At 41.4% G+C, this 22,946-nt stretch overlaps 1 protein-coding gene and 1 long non-coding RNA gene across 9 annotated transcripts in view; one reads left to right on the forward strand and one right to left on the reverse strand.

Moving 5' to 3' along the window:
- The window catches only part of ARFGEF3 (ARFGEF family member 3), an 89,476-nt gene extending 70,775 nt beyond the window's left edge, over positions 1-18,701 (forward strand). For all 6 annotated transcript variants that reach the window (XM_084512610.1, XM_084512611.1, XM_084512612.1 and 3 more), the window contains 8 exons: positions 1,327-1,455; positions 1,986-2,162; positions 2,743-2,857; positions 3,479-3,581; positions 4,225-4,356; positions 5,802-5,932; positions 9,720-10,944; positions 11,696-18,701. In XM_084512610.1, coding sequence (XP_084368736.1) covers positions 1,327-1,455; positions 1,986-2,162; positions 2,743-2,857; positions 3,479-3,581; positions 4,225-4,356; positions 5,802-5,932; positions 9,720-10,944; positions 11,696-11,887 — 2,204 coding nt within the window. In that variant the 3' untranslated portion in view covers positions 11,888-18,701. The remainder of the gene's footprint in view (positions 1-1,326; positions 1,456-1,985; positions 2,163-2,742; positions 2,858-3,478; positions 3,582-4,224; positions 4,357-5,801; positions 5,933-9,719; positions 10,945-11,695) is intronic.
- LOC311433461 lies at positions 890-22,497 on the reverse strand. Of its 3 annotated transcripts, none has more exons than XR_014690756.1 (4): positions 22,146-22,494; positions 3,895-3,929; positions 3,020-3,279; positions 890-1,854 (listed from the first exon to the last, which is right to left on the reverse strand). It is a non-coding gene; the product is annotated as an uncharacterized lncRNA (long non-coding RNA). The 3 variants fall into 3 exon arrangements; XR_014690758.1 differs by lacking the exon at positions 890-1,854 and adding an exon at positions 1,959-2,254 and having other exon boundaries at positions 22,146-22,497; XR_014690757.1 differs by lacking the exon at positions 3,895-3,929 and having other exon boundaries at positions 3,020-3,221; positions 22,146-22,472.
- Between the last annotated feature and the right edge of the window lie 449 nt (positions 22,498-22,946).

A 22,946-nucleotide genomic window follows, 5' to 3' on the forward strand; every position in this document is an offset into this window, starting at 1 on the left:
CTCTGTTTTCCTTGGTTCTCAGGAAGACTTTTGCAGTCAGCACATTCGGTGCATCTTAACGATCCTTCACAGACTTTTTTATTGCTTGTGTAACATAATTAACCAGCAAGCATCATGCAGACACAAACTAACTGCATCAGCATGGCTACAGGTGGCAGAGAAGATGGGCCTGTTAGCAAAGCAAAGTAAAATCAATTTTAACCTAATAAATCCATAGCTTTTAAGGAGACTTACCGCAAGAGTAACACAATACATTACAGGAGCGGTGAGTAACTGTGCAAGATCCTTCTAAACATTGATATAATGTAGGAAATGAGCAAGTACTTAAGTGATTGGTGAAAAATTAAAGGGCAGCAGTTCCTAATCATTCTCAAATTCATATTGAAAAATAGTTGCATCCTATAATGTTTTAAGGGTTTGCTAATGTACATTCAAAGTCTCAGTACTGCTTGCATCCTGATTGCTTTTCAAGCAGTTTTCTGCTGTATTCATATTTAATACTCAGTGACCTAAAGATGACATGAGGCAGCCCGATGATACTTCATGAGGCATTATTACTCTTCAGTTCTGGGTACCAAATCAAGTCAGTTAAATTACAGATGGTCACATTAGGACCCTTATCTAAAAGCATAGCCAAAACCATTCCAGGCAGCATTTACTCTTTATAAGATCCTTTAGTGAGTTCTGTGCTTCATGTCTAATTATGCATGTACTGCTTGCAGGATTTGCTTCATATTCTTACAGTTTTGATTTTTCCCAAGTGAAATTTCAAGATGTAAATAAAACACAGTATTTACTCTAATAAGATCTTTCTGTAGGGGTGATTCAAAGTCTTTGGAAAAGGTTGAGAATTTTTTTTTTGGACAGCAAAAAAAAAACAAAACTGCTGTGAAACACTTCAGAGGACATTCATTTGGTTATTGGACTTCACATTTTGTATGTTCTGTAAGGAAAAAGCTAAAAGATACAAATTTCACCGACTGACTTGGCTGATGCCAATACTAGACTTTAAAATACATTATGGAGGGAGTAAAAAAAACCATCTGGACCAGTGGGAGCAGCAGATTAATAAAAAACACCACAACAAGGTGTGTGTGGAGCAGGATGGAAGGGACAACACAGGAAACCTAATAAAAAAGGAAAGAAAAGCGGACCATCATTTCAAAAAGTGATACTGCCCACCACCATTATACAGCAGCAGTGATTGAGTAAGAACCCGTGATCTTTAAGTTAATTAATTTCTTAGTCTCCATCACTTTCTGAGGGCAAGTTCCACCTGTGGTCAATGCACTCCCTCGCTCATAATTTTTGCTTCCTTGCTTTTAGGTCTTATCAATGTCTGGATTATTCTACTGGAAGAATTAACAACTGCCATATCCAACTGTCCCCGCCAGCACCAACCTCCGACTCTGGATCTGCTCTTTGAATTGCTGAGGGACATTGCCAAGACTCCTGGTAATTAAAGGTCTTGATAAACTGTGAGCTACTAGAGCCCTGACCTGACACTCTTAGAATCCTAAACAACCTCTGTAAACCGCATTCCTCATGCTAGAGCTGTACAGAGATGTTCTCAAATACAAAGGGCTTTTCTCAAAACATGATTTGTGGTTCCAGTTAGCCTATTGGTTTATGGTGACAAAAGGCACCTTGTAGGAGTTGCAGTTCCACATGCACAATTAAAGAGGTGCAGTACTCTATCAATGTTCTAGCCATGGAAGAAGTTTTCTTGGTGTCCAGGAAATTGATAAAGTTACACAGTCCCGTAGACATGCTGGGCAGCACTGGAGATACACAGCTGGGTAAATGTTCATATACTACCTCGTTATTAAATCCAAAACTGCTCCCCATCTCATCCTATAAAAAAAAAAAAAAAAGTTCCAGAACTTCCTTTCTTTAGCATCACCCCTGGCCTCAACCTTGGAACAACTTTGTAAACGTAGGCTGTGTAAGCAAAAATATACAATCATCATTGTGTTTATTTTAAGGCCCAGGATTTGGCATTTATGCAGTTGTACATCTTCTTCTTCCCACGATGTCCCTTTGGCTCCATCGCAGCCATGGTGACCATTCTTACTGGGATGTGGCATCCGCTAATTTCAAGCATGCCATTGGCCTTTCCTGTGAACTCGTAGTGGAGCACATCCAAAATTTCATCCACTCAGGTATGTCATTACGCCATCACCTCTACTGACAGTCATTGGTGGCATGTTAATTAACAGCTTCTTGGAAGGGTGATTTCATTGGTTTTTGGTCACTCAAGCATAAAATAAGAGGAGGAGGGTTGAGAATTTGTTGCTTTCCTTTTTAATAGTGTTTAAAGGGGTTGTAATTATGGAAAAATGTAACTTGTAAGGGAACTATGGAGGTTATTTGTATTACTTAGTCCATCCTCCTACTCATAGCAGGGCTATCTTCAAAATTAAATCATCACAGTCTGTATTATGCTTTCCAAAAGAGGATGGCAAGACTTTGATCTTAAAGAACTAATATTCCAGAAACAGGAGCTAACATAATTTCTCTAGTACCACTTAAATCCAGATATTTTGTATTGTTAACATCAAAAGGGCTGTTCTTATTTCAGTTTGATGCGATGCATGTTTCAAATTGAACTCTATAGCTATTGGCATAAAAATAATTGTTTCTGCAATGTCTCTGAATGGCAGTAAGTCTAGCAAGTCTGTCTTTAATTATAATGAAAAGCAATGATGTTAAATAAAACCAGTCCATATCTTTTCCTTACAGATATTGGTTATGAAAATATGATCAATGCTATGCTAAAAGATCTTTTCAAGTTACTGGTAGCCTGTGTAGCAGAGCCAACAGAAATCATTTCCAGAGTTGGCTGCTCATGTATCAGGTAACAATCTATTTATTCTGTAAAATATTCAAAAAACGTGTCTTTATTATCTCTGAAGATGACTCTGAAGTCATACTCTGACTGAGTAAGTTGGCTAGCATCCCAAAAGAAGTCTACAATATATCTATCTCTTTTTATTTGAACAATGAATTTTAGACTTACCAGCCTTTTTCGCTGTTTTCTCTCTTCTTCAGAACCTGTAATTTTGGGCATTGCTACGTGTAACATTCCCGTGAAAAGCACTTGTACAGTATTTATCTGTAGTTGGTCAATAATTGGTCCTTAGGAAACATAATCCAGGAGCTTTCTTTTGGAATTCACAGGTCTTTGGATGTAGTTAATCCCTTTCACAGTCTCCAGGTTACTGCAATCATAGTCAAAATAAGCATTCCATTATGGTTCTTGTCCTGGAGAGATGGCTGCTTAAAGAGGAAAATCAAAGGAAAAAGTAGTTCAGAAGTACAGTGTAATTACAAAAATAGGTCAGGACAACTGGTAATTCTTCATCATTATCTAGCTGCTGAGTGGGCCTTTTCTTTAGTTTTCAACCTGCTCCCATTACAGGAGAGAATTGTCTAGTTCTTTCTTACAGTAATGTTTTCCTGTGTCCCATACTCATAGGTATGTATTAGTGACAGCAGGACCTGTTTTTACTGAGGAGATGTGGAGGCTTGCATGTTGTGCCTTGCAGGATGCATTCTCTGCCACTCTGGAGCCAGTGAAGGTAAACTGCCTTTTTGCTATCAGTCAAAACTAATTACAGACACTAACTTTTGACAGGTTGCTTTTTTTTTTTTTTTTCCTTTTTTTTTTTTTTTTCCCCCCATAAAAGTTATTTGGGTACTGAGCCAGGAACAGAGGCTTAAAGATTATGTTGTTGCTTTTGTTATCTTTTGATTCACTCAGATGAAAGGTGTTGGATCAACAATGGAGACTGAAATCAGTTTTTCTAAACATGGTACATACAACAGTAGTCACTAACAGTGCAGACTTATTTTAAATTGCCCTGCCAATATGAAATCAGAAGAGTTACTTACTTTTTGATCCAGTTCTTCTTCTGGGTTGTCTGAAACTAGACAGAAGACAAAGTTGCTTACTTGATGCTGTTGCTGCATGCTCCATATAGATTATTTCCCAATTCACTGTCTTGTAACAAAAAATCCTGTTAAGTCATCACAGGCCAGACTACATAAGAAGGTGTAATGCATTTGCATCAAATACACTGAATGCTAAACAGCAGGTGATCGGCTGATGGTATTGGGAGAGATCACCACGAATCTTGTATTACCACGAACAGGCTGGACAACTCTACAGTCACTGACTTAATTTAACGCACAGTGAAAGTCTGATGTTGTGTCTCTCTATAGAACCTATTGGGCTATTTCCACAGTGGTTCTGAAAGCTTTAGTGGAGATGCCTGTGAAGTGAAGGTGGCAGCCCCTTCCCTCTCACCGAGTGCTGAAGCTGAATACTGGAGAATCAGAGCCATGGCACAACAGGTAGAGACTGACATTTCAGGGAAAGTCAGAGAATCTTTTAAACTTGGGGCTTTTCCTTGGAGCACATTTTTACCGCAACCTTCCTCACAAACCCTATGGGCAAATTGAAAAATACTTCCTCGTCACTAGATTAACACTTATTTATCTAACAGTAGTAGTGAGAAAAAGAAATAAGAGCTAGGAAAATAAATAAATAAATAAAACTGTTACCCTATAAGCAGAAATAAGGAATGCTTGGGTGGGGGAAAATACCTGAATCAGGACTATGAGCCTATTGTACAACATAGCTCTAAAATAGGCAATCCTAGCATACAGCTTTGGAAGTGTTTCTGATAGAGAAATAGTAGCATCACTGTGAATTCTCATCTAAAATGTCATACACATTTCTGGCTATTCTGTAAGAGTGATAGATTCAAAGGGCAAAAAATAAATTAGAACAGAGACTGTGATGTGATGCTAGAAAAACTAGGTTTGTTCAACCAATCAAAGCAGAGTTTGCAGAGGAGTATATAGTTGGGTTTTATATCTATAAATACATGGGTTAAGTATAAATGCATAGATTTTTCATTCTGAGAAAGTGGTTATAGAAAATAAGTTCCTTGAAATATAGCAGACTGAACTTAATGACCTACAGGGTGCCTTAAAACTGTCAATACTATATGACAGTTTCAGTGTGAGAAAGCAGATGGATTAAAGAGCCAACAGATGTTTGATGTCGATTTCTGACTTGATTAATCATACCCTGATGCTGCTTGAAAAATCTGAGATGTCTCAGATTTGTGATCACAAACAATGTGACAGTGGTAGGCTTTGAATGGAAAAAGTGTTTTAAAATAAAAGTTTTAAAGAGGCAAAACTCATAAAAAAGGGAACGTAGCATTTAGACTTCTGTAGTAGACTCCCTTCAGTGGCACTGCCTGAGTCCTTCTGAGTGGGAATTTGACACAGCTACTGAGCTGTGAAACAAAGCCACAGCAACTGAGAGCAGTTTCCCCATTTCCCTCCCAAATAAGTACAAGCAAGGTGTCTGTTGTCTGATTGTGGGTGAAAGTGATCCTTCCATCAACCAACCTTTCTAGGTAGAACAGATGAACTATGTAGACAGGTCCTTGTCTCTACTATATGTTACGCTTCCAGGTAGTAGCACACAGCACAAAGCTTGTTTTGGCTTTTAGTTCATACCTTTTACAAGTTCAGCAAAAAAGATATGTGTCATTTTCCATGTGCTCTGCTGGGTGTCTGGAGGCAGCCCATGGCTTTGAGGCTGTTTATCAAAGCAGCATGCTCCAGGGAAGGTTTGCTGTGGATACCTTGCAGTCCTTTAATCTCTATAAATAAGTTGTCACACCAGATCTGTCACAATCCAGGAAATCCTACTGTCAGGCTCTTGAAGGGCCCAGTGCAAGTGCTAAACTGATTGTTTTCTATCACTTGTTGTTTTCCAGGTCTTCATGTTGGAGACTCAGTGCTCCCCGAAGACCCCCAGCAACAAGGAAGGGTTTGAACATGCCCAGTCGTGTGTGCTCATTATTGATCTGCCACCAGATAAAAAACCAAATGGGCATACCCAGAGAAGGTAAAGCAGCTTCTCAGCTAGATAAAAATATTGTCATTAATATTGTATTAATAAATATTGTATTAAAAGCTAGATAAAAATATTGTCAGATATGAACAGGGCCTTAGCAAGCTACGCCTCTCTACAGGTCTCATCAAAAACAAGAAATACACTGATGAAATATGTATACTTACTTATTTTTTTTGACACAGGAGACAACTGTTTGCTGCTATATGTTCTTTAAATGTTTACATCATCATTCACTAGGGCAGGCATGTGCAAGAGCTGTTACAGTTACAGACAGGCCTGTGGCAGTTTCTGTAACGTGACCTTTAGAAAACTAGATGAGGAAAATGCTCTTAATAGGTAGTAAGAGTTGGTAGGTTGCAAATACCTGAAGAATACATATATACAAGGTCACAAAAACCCTTCAAGTAAAGGAAACGTAGATGAAATAAGGAAAAGAATTCTTATAGGAAATATTGGAAAAAACCTTTCTCATACTGAGATATTTAAAAAAAAAAAAAAAAGTAGAGTAAAAATACTCTTTTGAAGAAAATTTTGGAAGTGTTGTTATGTTTGTAATAATACTTAGCAGATGAAATAACGTCTGCTTCACTGATAGTCTTTAATTCACTATTGTCAGATTAAGGAGGTGGAGAAAATCTAATGGGCAAACTGGACTAGTATAAATTAATGAGGTCACACCCAAAGCTGCAAAACTGTCAACATATTGATCTAGGGAACTTTTTTTTGCTTGGCACTTTTTTCATTTTTTAAGGAAATCCTCCTGTATGTTACCACCCCAGAGACCCATGGGTTTGCACGATGCTTAGTCTTATCCTGCAGAACAATATTTCTTTTTGCTTGCACTTGGTTGTTTGAACAACCACTATAACATCAATAGGGCTCAGAATTAGCATTCTGCATTCAGGGTTTGTGTTTGTATTGCAAGGTATGTAATATATGGCATATAACTGTCCTATACTAGATACACTAGTGTAAGTGGTATGGCCCTTACGCTAGCTACCACTTAAGGCATCCTTCTTCAGAACTAAGCTATTGAATGTAACAAGGAGACAGAATGTGATGGACAGGAGGAAAGACCGTGCAAGACGTTTCCATTCTTATGCAGGTGCACACAAGTTTCCCCCAAGAGCAGGTGCTCTGTTGCCTTAATTAATGTCACAGGACAGGGCCCTGCACAGAGATGAAGAAAGGTTGAGATTACAGTCTAACCCCTTCCTTCTTGGTGGGAAAATACCTTTTTTATCCTAAATGTTTGCAGATCCTCCTTCTTGTAACAACAAATGCAAAGCAAAAGACTGGAATACTCCCTTCACAGCACATAATGCTATGTAGTCTAACAGTGCATTTGTAAAGGCAGCATGTTTGTCTTTAAACAAAGAAATGAAGCTTGCAATTAATACAAACTCTGAATGCTTTCACACTGCTCTTTGTCTAAACAACTGCAAAAAGTGTATTCCCTGACAGGGAAATGTTACCCCAGCAGTGTTCATTTTTCACCTAAATGGGGCTAAAAAGTTGACTGTGCCACTAGTTTTCATATTACTTGCTACAGCAGTGCAGTAATATGCCAGTCTTGCATGCTAGTTACTGTGGCCTTTCAAAAGTTTTACTTTAACCTTAGTGGAGTTTCTCTTCTCCCTTTTTGCTTTTGTTTCCTTAATGCTGCATCGTTTCACAGGAAGCTGGGGTAAGGGAGCTTTTCTTCTTCCTAAAAAGTAATAATATATTCCAGTTCCAAACTTCGGGCAGAATAAGAAAATACTGTCCTTATCCAGCTTTGGCATCATGTGTTTTCACCACCAGCTCTGTACCAGTTTCTTTCAGAATTAAGCAGTACTTTAAACTGGCCATGTAAATTGGGCTTTATGGCTATTGCAAATAAAGCAGATCTCCTTCATTCTGATCCTGCATTTGGAACAGGATTAGCCTCCCGAAATGAAGCACTCATTTAACTTTATATGGGCTCTTAAGAGCTTTTCTGAGTAAGGCTTCCAAGAGTTTTTACAGCATAAAACTACTTCCCTATAAAGAGCTCCAATGTATGTATTAATCATCAAGAGTTTTCCACTGTCAGATAATAAGACTATTAAATTTTACTGATGTATCAGCACTGACAGCTATAGTCATGGTAAGTGAGCTGACATAGGTCAGAAATAACAGTGCTTCTAGGGTTAGCTAATCTAACTTTCTCCATGGTCAAGTGTATGCAAATCCCTTGAAACTCTTAGGACTGTCTTTCTTTTTAAATCAGGACCATTTGTTTGGTTTTATGAATCAATCAACAAATCAATTAATATAAGGCAAAATTTTGAGAGTTAAAGCAGCTGTTCTTCTGTTTGGTTGTGTTTTTTTTTTTTTTTTTTTTTTTTAAGTCAACATTACATTCTCTAAGTTGACTTTTTGATACAATTTCCCCCCAAAAAAAGCAATCCAGAAAAGAATTCAAACATTTTGTTTTGGTACTTTGAAAACACTTTTGAAAGTTGTTTAATGAAAGTAGAATAATTTTGCACCAAAATTTTATAGGCCAACAACTGAACATCTCATGTTGCATGAAGATTTACTTTGACTTAGACCTAAGACTTCAGTATTGCAAGCAAACTGAAAAACCTTTTCCTCACCTGGTAGCAGTGCTACTTAAAATGTGATCTGCTATAGTTCCCTAAATCAAAATAATTATTGCTACGTCTATGAGAGTATCATCTGTATTTGAAACAGATGTAACCTGATAAAAAGACTTCTATTAAAATTATTTCAGAGAAGTTTCACAGTCTATAATTTTTAATCTGTGAGATACCAATGTCATGCTTTAACAACAGTCCTATCCGCATTTTCTTCCTAACTTCCTCTGCCTCTCAATATTATTTACTAATGAATTACCTAAAAACTTTGTCTGGCAGAGTTTGCTGTTCATAGGTTCCCTGTGCAAATCAAAAATCAGTGAGATAAAGAACTCAAACATCTCCCTAACAGGAGAGAATCACCCAGTATTACATGTGAGAATCAGGGCTAGGAATAGACATTTCCATGGTAGTACCTCCATAGTCAGGCTGAAGTCTTAAAGAGTAAACATTCAGCAGGACTTGAGCTTCTTTGCATGTTCCATTGCACTGCTGGTGGTTTTACACATTTTTCGTATTGGTTGGTTGGCTCTTTGTGTTTTATTTTTAAGAGGTACTCCTGGCATTACTAGAAATGGAAGCCAAGTGGTAAAGGAGCTTAGGGCTCATTTTGTCGTGGCAAAGTTAAAATTTGCTGAGATGCCAATGGAGGAGTATTAGCAGTGATTCAACTTAACTGACATTCAGCAACAACAACAATAGAAGATATATTTAGGGTCCAGTGGCAGAGATGCTGCATAATATGTTAACAAATTCCTCAATTAGAGGAGTTTGAAATGCTCAGAGTACCTGCACCTGCCATGAAATCAAAATACAGAGTATTTAATCTGTCTCAAGAAAAGGAAAAAATATATATAACAGAGCTTTGTTTTAATACTGCCTCTGCATTAAGTTCCAGTAGAGTGCTTGCTGTGAATGGTTATTTTTCTTAACACCTACAAGTGCCTTCCCTTCTAGGAAAGTGTCTGAAAGAATAGCTGAGAGACCATTCTAGACCACTTCACATTCCTCCACTTTTTTTGTAACAAGGCTCTGAAAATTTGAGCCTTCATTTGCATCCTTCATGTTGGATTCTAACTATTAAGTACTCCTGTATTATTAGTAAAAGCATAAGATACAATTATATATTTTTTCCTTCCCATGCTTGGTTTACCAAGTATTCCTTTCAGGACGATAGTGGTGAGCTTGCTGTCCCACCAAGTACTGCTCCAGAATTTATATGACATCTTACTGGAAGAATTTGTCAAAGGTCCTTCTAACTTGGAGGAGAAAATGACAATACAAGTACCAGAAAACAAGTTGGCGGGTTTTCTCAGGTACATCTCCATGCAAAACTTGGCTGTCATCTTTGACTTATTGCTGGACTCCTACAGAACAGCCAGAGAGTTTGACACCAGACCTGGGTTGAAGTGTTTGCTGAAAAAAGTGTCAGGCATTAGCGGAGCTGCCAACTTGTACCGCCAGTCAGCCATGAGCTTCAACATCTACTTCCATGCTTTAATTTGTGCTATCCTGACAAACCAGGAGAACATCACTGCAGAGCAAGTGAAGAAGATCCTCTTTGAAGATGACGAGAGAAGCACAGACTCATCGCAGCAGTGCTCTTCAGAAGATGAAGACATTTTTGAAGAAACCGCCCAGGTCAGCCCGCCCCGGGGGAAGGAGAAGAGGCAGTGGAGGGCTCGGATACCATCTCTGAGCGTCCAGCCCGTCAGCAACGCAGACTGGGGGTGGCTAATCAAGCGGCTTCACAAGCTCTGCATGGAGCTGTGCAACAACTACATCCAGATGCATCTAGACCTGGAGAACAACGTAGAGGAGCCTCCAGTGTTCAAAGGCGACCCGTTCTTTATTTTACCATCCTTTCACTCAGAAACCTCCACCCCATCAACTGGAGGGCAGTCTGGGAAGGACACGCCATCAGAAGATGACCGGAGTCAAATAAGGGACCAGCTGGGAGACAGCCTGACACCCCGAAGTGGAGAAATGCTGCTGCTGCCCCCGCCCCTGAGTCCTAAACCAGAGAAAAAAGAGCAAACAAGGAGAAAAGAGTGGTGGGAGAGTGCGGGCAACAAGATCTACACCATAGCCGCTGACAAAACCATCTCCAAGTTCATGACAGAATACAAGAAAAGAAAGCAGCAACAGGCCATGACATCCTTCACCAAAGAGGTCAAAGTGGAAAAGAAAGGGGAGCTCCTGGGCTCCAGAGGGCAGGACTCGCCAATACTCCAGCGGCCACAACATCTTATAGACCAAGGTCAAATGAGGCATTCGTTCAGTGCTGGACCAGAGGTCCTGAGACAAGAGAAGAGACCACGCTCAGGATCCACAGTCAGCTCCCTGAATATATCTGTTAGGGATGCCGAGGCCCAGATCCAGGTAGGACACCTGTAGAATGCTCATACTAATAGCAATAATTTTAAAGATACCTATAAATATTTTTTTCTGTTGCTTTTATTACAGTGATTATAATTTCTACGTTAAATGTCTTCCTCACCTAAAGAAGTCATCATGATGAGGGCTGATTATTTTAGAGTCTCACACTGACAAAAAGCTAACTCTTTCCCATCAAAAGAAGAGCAGTCTTCAGGGCAGGTGTTATCAGGCATATACTAGCACATCTTTCAAGAATGCTTTTGTAACTGGAGCCAGAGCTGTTCTTCCCTGAGAGCTATCAACCCATGGTCTCCTCATTGCTTGCTGCTATGGCCTCCATGCCACTTACAGGCTTTTGAAAATGTGAGGGTACTTGCTGCAATGCTTTTCTATTTAAGAAGATTTTTGTTAATTCCAGAGCAGAAGTGCTGGGCTCTGTTGCTAAAAAGGAACTTGCTACTTGCATGTCCAAGTAAGCAAATCAGGGGAAGCGTCAAATTTAGAAATCTTTGTTCACCATGGGATGAAATAATAGCTGATTGAGGGTGGGCATGATACCTGCAATACAAAGTCAAACAGTGCCTTACAGTGCTGAATTATGCATACACGGTGAACGTTAAGTTAATATGCTGGCATTACTCAGCCCTCTTCACGAGGCTGCACCCACAAGATCCCTTTCTTTCTGCCTCAACAGATGGACCCCTCTCCACAGAAAGGTCTTCTAAAGAGTCTTTTGTATCCACTTTGCTCGTAGGCGTGGACCAACATGGTGCTGACCGTTCTCAACCAGATTCAGGCCCTGCCAGACCAGACATTCACGGCCCTGCAGCCAGCGGTGTTCCCCTGCATCAGCCAGCTGACCTGCCACGTTACAGACATCCGCGTCCGCCAGGCGGTGCGGGAATGGCTGGGACGAGTGGGCCGTGTCTACGACATCATCGTGTAAACCCGCTTGGCTCTGTTGCGAAGGGGAGAAGACATCCAAGGTATACAGCAAAGACGTATTAGGGGTTCATTCATTGCCTATTCGTTGGTGATAAATTGAGAAACAATGAGCTTGTCGATGTGTATCCTCTATCCACTTGAGACTGTGTGTCCCTCACTCACTAGCAAAGGAGGCGAAGCTTGAATGTGTCCAGGGGGCTCTAGAACGGCCCCAGAGCCCAGAAGCTGCCAGTAAATCAGGCTGGCACCTAAAGGCATAACACATTTCAGTAGCCTTCATTTTCATTGAAATTTGCAACAGTGGGAGCCACATCAAACTCAGGTGAACTTCCACACTTGCAATTAGCTGTGAATGAAACTGTCATCTAGGTATCACACCAGGCAAATAAGCCTACATAACTAAAACTAAATAAATAAAAGGCAGGAAAAAGGTGAGGGCTGCAGGACAAGTAAAACAGTGGCACTTGTTTGAAGTAACTTCCCTTCTGAAATTAGCAAGAGATAAGAAAGCCAAATAAAGATTACTGTAATAACTATGTGTCCTGATCACTAGAGAAAGTTGAAGGTAATTTTGCTCTGAGAAGAGCCTTTGCAGTCTGGCCACATTCAGGGTAGCTAGTGAGTGACAATTCATGTATCCCAGGTCTAAAACTGGTGAACCAAGCACAGGCTATTCATCCTTTCATTGGCCTTGTGGAGTATTGCTCAAAAAAAATGCACAGTCCGGCTGCCCTCTAACACCACCACCCTGGCTACTTCAGCTGATCATTTTTTGACATGCAACTAGTTCCCCCCAGGGGCACCAGGGAAGTTTGCTTTTCTGTTTCCTGTGATGCTACGGGGGAAGACACCACGAGCAAAGCTACAGCCAGGCCCTATGACAGTCCCCAACACTCAGCAGAATAAAGCATTCCAGTTCGAGCACCACTGCAGCTAAGCTGGCTTGTATTTCTACTGGAGCTCTATGGAGCTATGTGTAGAGCTGCTGTAGCCAGGAGGACCCTTACCACCTCCATCAAACTTAGCCTATCACTCCACATTGAGCTTAATCAAGATGGAAAATAGTCTGAAAAGAAGGTAACTAACTTCCCTGTTTCTCAGCTGTTACTGTAAACAGAAAGGGACAGAGCCTCATGTACGTACAACCCCACTGTGCAGCGCTTCTATGAGGACTACTATGGTTTACCAACATGGTTACTGGGGAGAAAGGGAAGGATTGACTTTGTATTGTACATGGTGCTCTTCACACTAGACACAGTGAAGGGTTACTTTGCCACCCAAATTATGTCACAGCCCCTGGGACATTCCATCTCCTAGTCCCATGCTACATAATTTGATCAAACTTTTAAATAATTTCTTGAAACTAAATTGAATTTAATCTTGGGTGACCCCTTAATGATGTTATCCCAAGGCTTTTTAAAACGTGCACACCAACTAAATATACAGCTTCAGTCCTTGCTACAAAGCATCCTCAAAAACATCATCTCTATCAGGCCTGGACTTTGCACATCTAACTGGTTTTTAGCATCTTGAACTAGAAAAAAAAAAAGAAAAAAGGGTTGGTCCAAGAGGATCTACTGACCAGCCATCACCCAAGCTGATGTGTTATTAAGAGTCTGCCACCACCATCCTGCCTTTGCCCTCCATCACCCACTCCCTGTCCGTCACCTGCTAGACTCCTGCAGGTCATACTTGGTCCTACAGCGTCCTACAGTGTCAGTCACACTGTTTCCCTCTCTTTCAAAATTTCCTTTTGTTAAATTGTTTCAGGAACATTAAAAAAAAAATCCTTAAAAACAACTCTCTCTCACCACCTACATTGTCAATTGATAAAGGCATTAAATTATTTATTTACAAAGCCAGTTTTCACAACAGATCGAGTCCTTCCCTTGGGGCCAGGTGAAATTAGGCCTTGTTATATAGGAGTGGTGACAATGTTTGATTTCTGTTGCCATGTCTTTCTTACACATTGTTAGGTAAAGTAAAAGGGTGGTTATATTTTTGTTAATCTTTTTTATAGGGCATCTATATATAACTGCTTTTAAAGCAGTACATTAATTAGCAGCAACCAAAATCAGAATAAACTTTATGCAAGACCCCTAACTGCTATTTTTCATTATATCTGCATTTAAGGGATTCAACTCTTCACTGTGCTTACCTAAAACAAGCAAATCCCTGAAACACATTAGAGAAGTGTAATTGGTAGCAGTACCAATAGAATCACTCAGGAGTCCAGAAGCAATCCCAGTATCTAGGAAGCACTGTGGTTATGTTATCTGTAAGTCAGAAAGAAAAGCTCTAGGAATGAAAGTACCTGCCCCACCCAGGCCTACAAACACAGCATAGCCTGGTGTTATGTGATTAGCCAGCTGCTTGACTCAAAATATTGCTGTTGCCCTATTTCAAACTTCTCCTTCCACGTTACGCACTAAGTGCCCATTGTCACCCTCAGTGCCTCTGTTCATTCACACCCCTCCCGTAGGCAGCCCTAAGAGGATGTAACTGAGTAACTCCAGAAATGGGATGAGGATGAAGGAACCTTTGTAGTAGCAGGCTTTAAATGAGCAAAGCCTAGCAGATGCCACTTCTCCTTTTCCTTCTTTCTTTGTGAAATGTAAAGCAGGTGAGCACAACAACTCCTTGCCACTTCAGGAACCATTAATCTTATGCATAGAAAAAAAGAGCACGGCATTGGTTTATCAGTTTTTTGCTGTTGTTGTTGCTAGTTTAGCCACAGAAAGCAGCAAGCCCCGAAGAAGTAAAATGCTAAGTGTGTAAAGTCACCATTTCACAGGCCTGTGCACTCTGTTTCATGCATACTTAGGGCTGCTTGTGAGCTTTTAGCCCAAAGAAGGTGCCCGTGCAGCACAGGCTCAGGAGAAAGGTACTGGCAGCAACCCCTCACGAGCTTCAGAAGGGGACTCCCTAATTCTGCCCTCACCAGGCATGGCCAGCTGCACCACCTTACAGCCATTTCTCTGCTTTCCACTGCTGAGTGGGGAGGCACCTCAGACAGTTGCACAAAGTAGCCCTTGTCTCCACATGTCAGTCTTTGTTGGGTAACTCATTCAAATTCTTACCAAATTTCTTCATCTCAAATTCATATCACCTAACGCACAGGGTAACAGCAGCATATTACCAGCTTCACAGTTGAATCGTAACATTTATTTTCGGGGAAAACAAAAACAACCAACCCACCTGCAGTCTGTACATCCTCTGTTCTGGTTAACGACCACGTTCTTATCTCGCACCTTCTTTTTTGACACAGGCTTCTGTAGGAGCTGTTTTTTGATTTTCATCTAACTAACTGGCAAGTTAGCTATTTTTAAAACTCTGTAGCCAGTGATTTTTGTTTAGGTGACCTGCTTTCCAAAGGGACATGGTGGTTTGCAGCCCTGCTCGGGTACCCGAGCCGCACGCTGGCTCCACTGCCTTGGCTCAGTTCACGCCATCCCCGCAGGCCTCTGCAGCAGGGAGAGGCAGCGTTGTCTTCTAGAGGATGTTTCAGGCAGCCACTGACAGAGAAAGCTGCCATTAGCCAGAAACCAACACCTCTACTCACAAGGAATAACTTCACCATGCGAATATTTAAAGCTGGAAGAAGTGGCACACCCATCCATCAGAAGTTACTTGCACAGTACAGGAGCAGGGCCCGACCCAGCTGCAGGCCTCGAGCACATGGTCACGTCACTCTGCAGTGCCATTACATGCAGACACACCGCAGGAGAGGTGTGCTTGTGCCTGTGCTCCAGGCACTGTGAGCACTCTGCATATTAGCAGAGGGATAGCTACGTTGCCAGGATGTTCACCGTGCACTCTGGCAATGCTTGCATCAGGTCAGCAGTGACATCTGGCATCAGCAGTTAGCACAGTCCTTCTGGTAACTTCCCTACTCCTCCCTGAGCACTCAGCAGCCACAGAATTGGCAACACCATCTCCTGGTTGACATGTTTTCACGTCTTCGGATGTTAAGATACAAATTTAATACTCTGCTAGGAATGGACACTTTAGAGTAATTTACTTAATTCAACGTCAAAAAATAATTACTAGAGAAAGATTTACATAGACCTTGGCAAAACTTTCCTTGTAAAACTCCGAACGCTGGCAACACAGCTTTTGTCTCATCACAGCTACACAATACACGTCCTCTGGAGTATAGCTGGCTCCTGGCAAGGCCAAGCAGAGTTTACACCCGTAACTTGATCTAGTAAGGTACTTTGCCTTTAATTTGAGCTTCAAGTTCTGTTTAATTTTAGAGTAAAATTCACTGACAAGTCTTCATCTGCCACAGAGGTTAACTGCCACCTATTAATATCTTGTGTTACCCTACGTAATCTCCATTTGCTGTTGATATAGTAGTATATCAACGCTGGTATCTCTGCTGTGGAGCTCAGAGCAGGACCAGTATGAAACTTGAGTGGCCAACAAGCTAACAAGTAGAGAGGTTCAGCTCTGCCTGCTGCCTGCACTTGCTCTCTTGCTGCAACTTAAGCCCATGCTCAAAATGCCTAAGCTGTTGAAATCAGGGGAAATCCTTCAGTCCCTGCACTCAAGTTCACAAGTTCTCAGGAAAGGGAAAGTCTTATATAGTTCTGATGTCACTTTTCTCTGCTGTGGTCCTCTATACCCTTCTGCTTGAAAATCCACAAGGGCCAGCACATCATACTCCTCTGCATCCCAGTGCCCCCCAATAAAACTTCCACTTTTGCACAGAAGTGCAAAATGCTTCTTACACTTTAATGTGTAAGAAGCTGACCACAGTGAGCCAAAGTAATTTACTTTTACCTAGCTCTTGTGTACAAGCTTATTCAGAAACTAAGCATGCCGTGTAGTTGTTTTCACCTTTAGCAAACCATTCTAGAGATGCTATTACTCAGTGATAAGCTGTTTCTAATTTAAAAAGAAAAAAAGAAGAACCTCCTTTCTTCCCTTGTCTTTATTTTTGTGGGGGTATGATAAGATTATGCTTAAGCAAACTGTTTTATCATTCTCATTATGATCATTTCTGGGAAGATCTGTGTGTAGTGCTAATCATGGCACATGAAATGAGATAGTTTTTTTTTTTTTTTTTTCCAATTTTTGATCATTCCACAATTCTTTGAAAAAATTAAATGATACCATCAATTATACATACCTTATCATCCTTTTTTAATAGGAAAGGACCAAGTTACCATAGCTCAGAAGCACAAATATTGGATTTTATGCAATGTAGATAACATCTGGCAGCTATTGACTGACCCCTCTTCTCTGACCCCCCCTATTTTGAGTAGATCTTCTATAGGGATACAACCTGATGGTCCATCAGCAGCCCTCACCAGCAACGCACCTGGCTCTCCAGGAAGTTGTATGGCTGCAAGGAAGAAGCATTACCCCCTCTGTATTGTTTCCACTAATTCCCCTCAATATACACTTTATACGTGATATTGACTGTATGATTTCATTTCATACTAAACAAACAGCTTTGGACAAACACAGCAGGCTGGCTATTTAAAAGGACAATTAAAAAAAGCACCTGGCATGAGCATGCATCATTCTTTTCAGTTAACACTCAGAGGTCCAAGAACTAAAAGCAGAGGGAAGAGAAAATGTCCTAATTCTGACTGTGGATATCAGTGGAGCTACACTGTATGATCCTGGATTAATGCAATAATGAGCTTGCCTGTGGGACCAGATCTCTCAAATCCTCTTTACTTTTGGCAAATTCACGGGCTGAGGTTTGCAGGGTCTCCACTGCCACATTGTTTCAGGGAACTGGGTTTATGGAGGGCGTTTTTTTTTGTTAAGAAACATAGCATTCTGTTTCAATTCTTTTACCCCAATATCACATTTAAAAAGTAGTTATGTATTTCCACAAATTTCATCCCAATACCATGAAGCACTAGGGCCCTATTTTCTGTTCACACATTGGTTTGTCTGGGCTGCAGTGAAATGCTGAGCTTCCCCATGAAGCCAGTTGAAATGAGAGAGCACAGAGCTAGCAGAGAAGCCCAGGTACAGAGGTTCAGCAAGGGACAAATATCACCTCCACAACTGGGCTGTGGCTCCTGAGGCCCCAGCTCTGCGGAGGAAAGCACCAAAGGGAGATACCAAAGGGAAAGGGCAGACCCCTGCGGTACCTGAGCCCCAGACTGCACAGTTTGCTGGAGCAGGTGGGAGCTAGAGATTTGAAAGTATGCAATGACAGGAGCGAGCACCTTCTTTCAGTTCCCCCCTCCCCATCCACCTCCTTTTTATCATTAGTTATGATACTGCAGATGCACTTCCATGGGCCCTTTGACCAGAACTGAAAACTGAACGAAAGCCAAAGGGAGTGGACACTCCATTTTGCCAAAGACCTAATCCTTCCTATTCCAAAATGAAAAACAAGTTTTATTTCCGTGATGATGGCTGCCATACGAAGCAGTTTACTACAAAACATTATTCCCAGGACTTCATCTCTATAGCTGTATATTCAGGAGGAGCCACTAACATTTTTGAGAGAGACCGTAAATCGCCTTGTCAAGAGTTCTTACATTGGGTTTGCCTTCTACAGAGCTCATACCTAGCTGCAGTCCCCCCGTTTCATTCATGTTTCCTCCCTCTGCCTTTCTGCTCTGACTCAGAGAAACTCCCCGTGCCCGCCGCGTCCCTTTGTGCTGCTAGCTTTGTTTGGTTCCTTGGCGTCCATTGTTCCAGCAGTCGCTGTAAGCTGGCTTGCAACCTGTATTTTGTGTATATTTTGTTCAGACTGAATCCTGAAGTGGAAATATTTTAAAAGAAAAATTATGAACTATTTATGTTGCTTGTGTTGTAGAATAAAGAAGCAAATGCAAAATGCATCTGGCTCTTGTTTTGGCTAAAGGTAGTTATTTCACGGTTACTGGCTACGTACAAGGTAACAGAACTGGGCAGGCTGCTGTTGTTTCTCTCTCCTCAGTGGGAGCTGAGATCTAAGCACTGCAAGGAGTAAGCCCTACACCACCTCCAGCCGGAGTTTGGGCTGGGAAGGGGCGGGGAGGGGTGGGAAGAAGGATCCAGCTGCTGAGACAGCTGAAGGAGCAAGCGGACACAATGCAGAGTTTCACAGAACAAGCCAAGAATTTCTCCCCTCATTAAATCCAGCAAAGTATTTTTGACTTTAATTTCATTGGAGCTAGCAGTTTTGAGAAAACACCATGGCAGCAAAGACATCTATTTCGGTTAAAACCAGTGTCCTAATTGCACCAGTCGTACCAGTGTCCCTAAAAAGCTGTAGGGACTGAACTCTAGAAGAGCAGTTCCAAATCAAAGTACACCACCCCATTGCCACCGAAATCCAGGCACTGCCTTGTCCCCTGCCATGCCCCCAGCATCAGAGCCATGCTCTGCAAATACCACAAGCAGCGGGCACGGAGATCCTCAGCATGCAAGTTCACAGCAAAATTGCATTGGGTTTCCAAGCCAGGCACTCCCTAGTTGTATTTCCCTGCCACAATGAGTTTATTTGGCACGGCCAGGTTTCTGCTGTTATTCCTTCTGGCTAACTAAATTAAAGCTAGTAGGAGCTTCTCTGCCCACACAAACATCTCACCTCTGTTCTTCTGAATGGGTATTTTCTTCAACTATTCCCACCATAATATTACTCCCTGCAATGTTTTAAGCACCGAAGCACCACGAGGTCTGGCCATCAATGTTTGTTACACAACAGCCTCATCAGCAGGAAGGTTAAAAGAAATGTATTAGAGCAGATTACAAAGCAACTAAATGAGGTTGCGACGCTTTAATAATCTTATGGCATTTCTGGCAAAACGGGAGTTTGTTAAATCCCAACATTCTGATCTAATTCAATTCCAGGAAGCTGCCTTCTGCTGCTTTACATGTCTCATTCAGATCCCATTAGAAAGACTTTCTTTTCCTCCTCAACAGCATTCATGAATGTAAAACAGCAACCGGGTTAAATACAGAAAATTCTACTCCACTATTTCACCAACTCTTCACGTGAACAAGGTCTGTCTGTCTTCTCACTCGACAGTGGGGTCAGGTTAGCCTGGCTTCTGCTGCCACTGCGGGGAGAGGAAGAGGTCTACACAGGGTGGAAATGGTGAAGTTTCTTTGTAGTTACACATAGGACACTTGTACTTCTCCCATTTGTTGGCTTTAATTAAAAACACTTATAAAGAAAACAGCTGTTACCAAATATATATAAAATACACGCAAAAGAAAGAAGGGATGAAAACAAAGTGAGCAAGTCAAAAGTTTGTCCTTGACTTCAAAAGGCCCCCAAGCATCTATGTTGTGTCCTCTGGCCTCTTGCTTATCCCACGGCAGTAGACATGTGGGATAATCTGGCCAGAGGGGGAAAGAAACAACAACAACAACCCGCTGTACAGACAGTTTATGGGAAGCATAAACAGCAAGGCAAACTAAACACTAAAACTTCTGTTGTCCTGACCTACCTGGAGGGAAATTCAAAGTTTCCCAAATTGTTTAAAAATCTGATACTTTAAATCACAGTATTTTTCAAAGAATATTATCTTACACTGATGTGGGGACAAAGGGGAAGCTGAATTTCAACCTAAGAGAAAATACTGGAGACACTTTGAGCAGCTGCAGCACATCCAGCGGGATAGCAGGAACGGGACAAAAGAGAAGGGAAACACTTGGCTAATGCACTATAGGGTCATATAGGACACCGCTGGCACACTCGTGCACTCAGAACTATGGCAATAATGGGAACTGATTTTCAGTAACCTTGCTGGGAGCATGTTCTCTCCAAGATAGGTATTCACATTTTACAGGTGAAGAAACCTTTCTACTGGCCCACTGAGTATGCCTATGATAGAAGTAGAAATAAAAGGTGGTTTGGGTTCTGCCGGCTGAGTCACATGAAACACAGGGTGATCTCCAGTGTCTGTGCTTCTGGCAAAGAAGCTAGCATCAGGATAAACCTCTTAACATCTAATGTCACTGTAAACAAACACAAGTTGAACTCTTTATCCATATGCCCAATACAACGTCCTAGAACAGCGCACTTGGCACCCAGCTTTCAAAATCCAACAGCATCCTGAACAAATCAAAGCCAGGCTGCACGTGCAATCTTCAGAAATCCAAGGCACTAAATGTGTTTTTATTGTTTTGGCTTGGGTCATTTAAAAAAAGAAAAAGGAGATCTGTATCCATGAAGCAGGAACAATGCTTCTGGTTTGGCAGCTCTAGGGAGACACACTGAAGCTCTTTATTTGCTGTGGTTAGTGTGACCACCTCTGTCTCTCATCATCCTCGTTTCCCACCACAGTCAAAAAAAATGACTTAAGATTAAAATAATTTAAAATATTTATCCCACATAGCATTTTTTAATGATTTTTACTACATTTTCAAATGTTACCTTACATTCCTGGCCATTTTTTTTTTTTTTGTACTTCAGAGCAGTCTCCTTTGTGCCAGAGACTCTGGGGAGACCAACAGATGAAATACAAGTGGATAAGATGCTGTACTAAAATCTGTCCCTGTAAGTAAGCCCAAGAGGTCAGAACAGACAAACTATCAGACTTGGGAAATGAGAATGTCAAACATAATGAGAAAGTAAAAAATGGTTTTGTAGTGCAGTAACTTGTGTAAGGAGAGGAAGGTGACAAGGCTCTTGGCTCTTACCTGCAAAAACAATTAATTTTCTCTTGAGAAAACACAAGAATTAGTTCCCGGATAGAATTGCAATGGTCACGCCATAAGAGCAAGGGGAAGGTTTGTGTGCCCTGATAAAAATATTCTGTTACAGTCCCAGCTGTAGCGATGTTCATCAGAGCAGATCTTACTTCTCCCTTGTATACAATATCTTTTCTTTTGAAAGGATGCTAAATAATTGAAGGTCTCAGGCTCTTGTGACCAGCCGCCAAGCCCAAGAGAATAAAGATTATTAGATTATTATTTTGCAAAGCCAACCATGGGGAAAAGAAGAAGGAGAAGAAAAGCAGAAGTTAAAATCTAGTTTGCTGATGTTTTTTTCTTACAAGCTTCCAATCAAACTTCCTTTAGCATTTCAGGGGGACGAGAGCAGATGGAAAAGAATACTCCATTATCCACAATGGTAGCCACACTGAGTAAGTATACCTCAGCACCTTACACAGCCCAAATATTTCTCATCTACAATTATTCCCCTCCAATCACCCAGACAATATGTTTATTTTGTGATCTCCTTTTTCCATTGCCAAACCCAGCTATGACACTCGTTTTAAGAAGTCACAATTAAAGCCCTTGTCTTCGCACCCATGGTTTCCTCTCCAGGGCATTGCATGGTGCCTTACCTTTTTAATATCAAGGGCCTTTTGCTTTCAGTCTTCTCCACTAGCACCTCTGGCAACCCTTGTCTCCCAGCCTGAGGACACCATGGCAGTGCCTTTTCCCTGGTGTCCCAAGTGCTCTTGTCCTCATGGCCTTGCACAGCTTGATTCTGGAGCTCTTTTTTATCCCTTATGTCAGAAAACATCTGCCCTTCCTGTTCTTATCATCCCTTTTCCCTCTCTGCCTTATCACATCTTAGTTCTCAATCTACAGCTCCATAGTGAGATCCTTTCAACACTCCCCTCACAGTTTTTCACTGATAACTCTAGCACCTGCTCAGGCAATGGCTGTTTGCCTTCCCAATACAAATTACCCAGTAACACACATGCACAAAGCCTTGTAATTGGCCAACCAGCATGCACAGGTGCACCACATCATAGCTGATGCAGTCGACGCTGACAGCATCATAAGCAAAAGCAACCATCAGGGAGCTCGAGCAGCTCCTGAACCAAGTGGACACCCCAAGGAGGACACCTCCCTGGGACTCCCTCACATCTCCCTGCTGCCTGGTGGAATAATTTTTCTCTCTTTTTTTCCCTCTCCCTTTCTGCCTCTTCAGATAGCATTGAGGTCAATGTATGCCATCAGCCCTGCTTGTAAAGCTGTGTGCACTTAAGGCTATCCCACCTGCCTTTGTGCAACAAGGGTCGCATCCTTGAATTGAGGTTTGACTTAACTTTACTGAGAAGTTGAACCATTAACAAGCACACTTGAGAAAATAAAGCTTTTGCAATGTCTCAGGACTTTTAAGATTTTCTGCATGT

This window comes from Aythya ferina, assembly GCF_964211825.1.
Source record: "Aythya ferina genome assembly, chromosome: 3".
Classification (NCBI taxonomy): domain Eukaryota; kingdom Metazoa; phylum Chordata; class Aves; order Anseriformes; family Anatidae; genus Aythya; species Aythya ferina.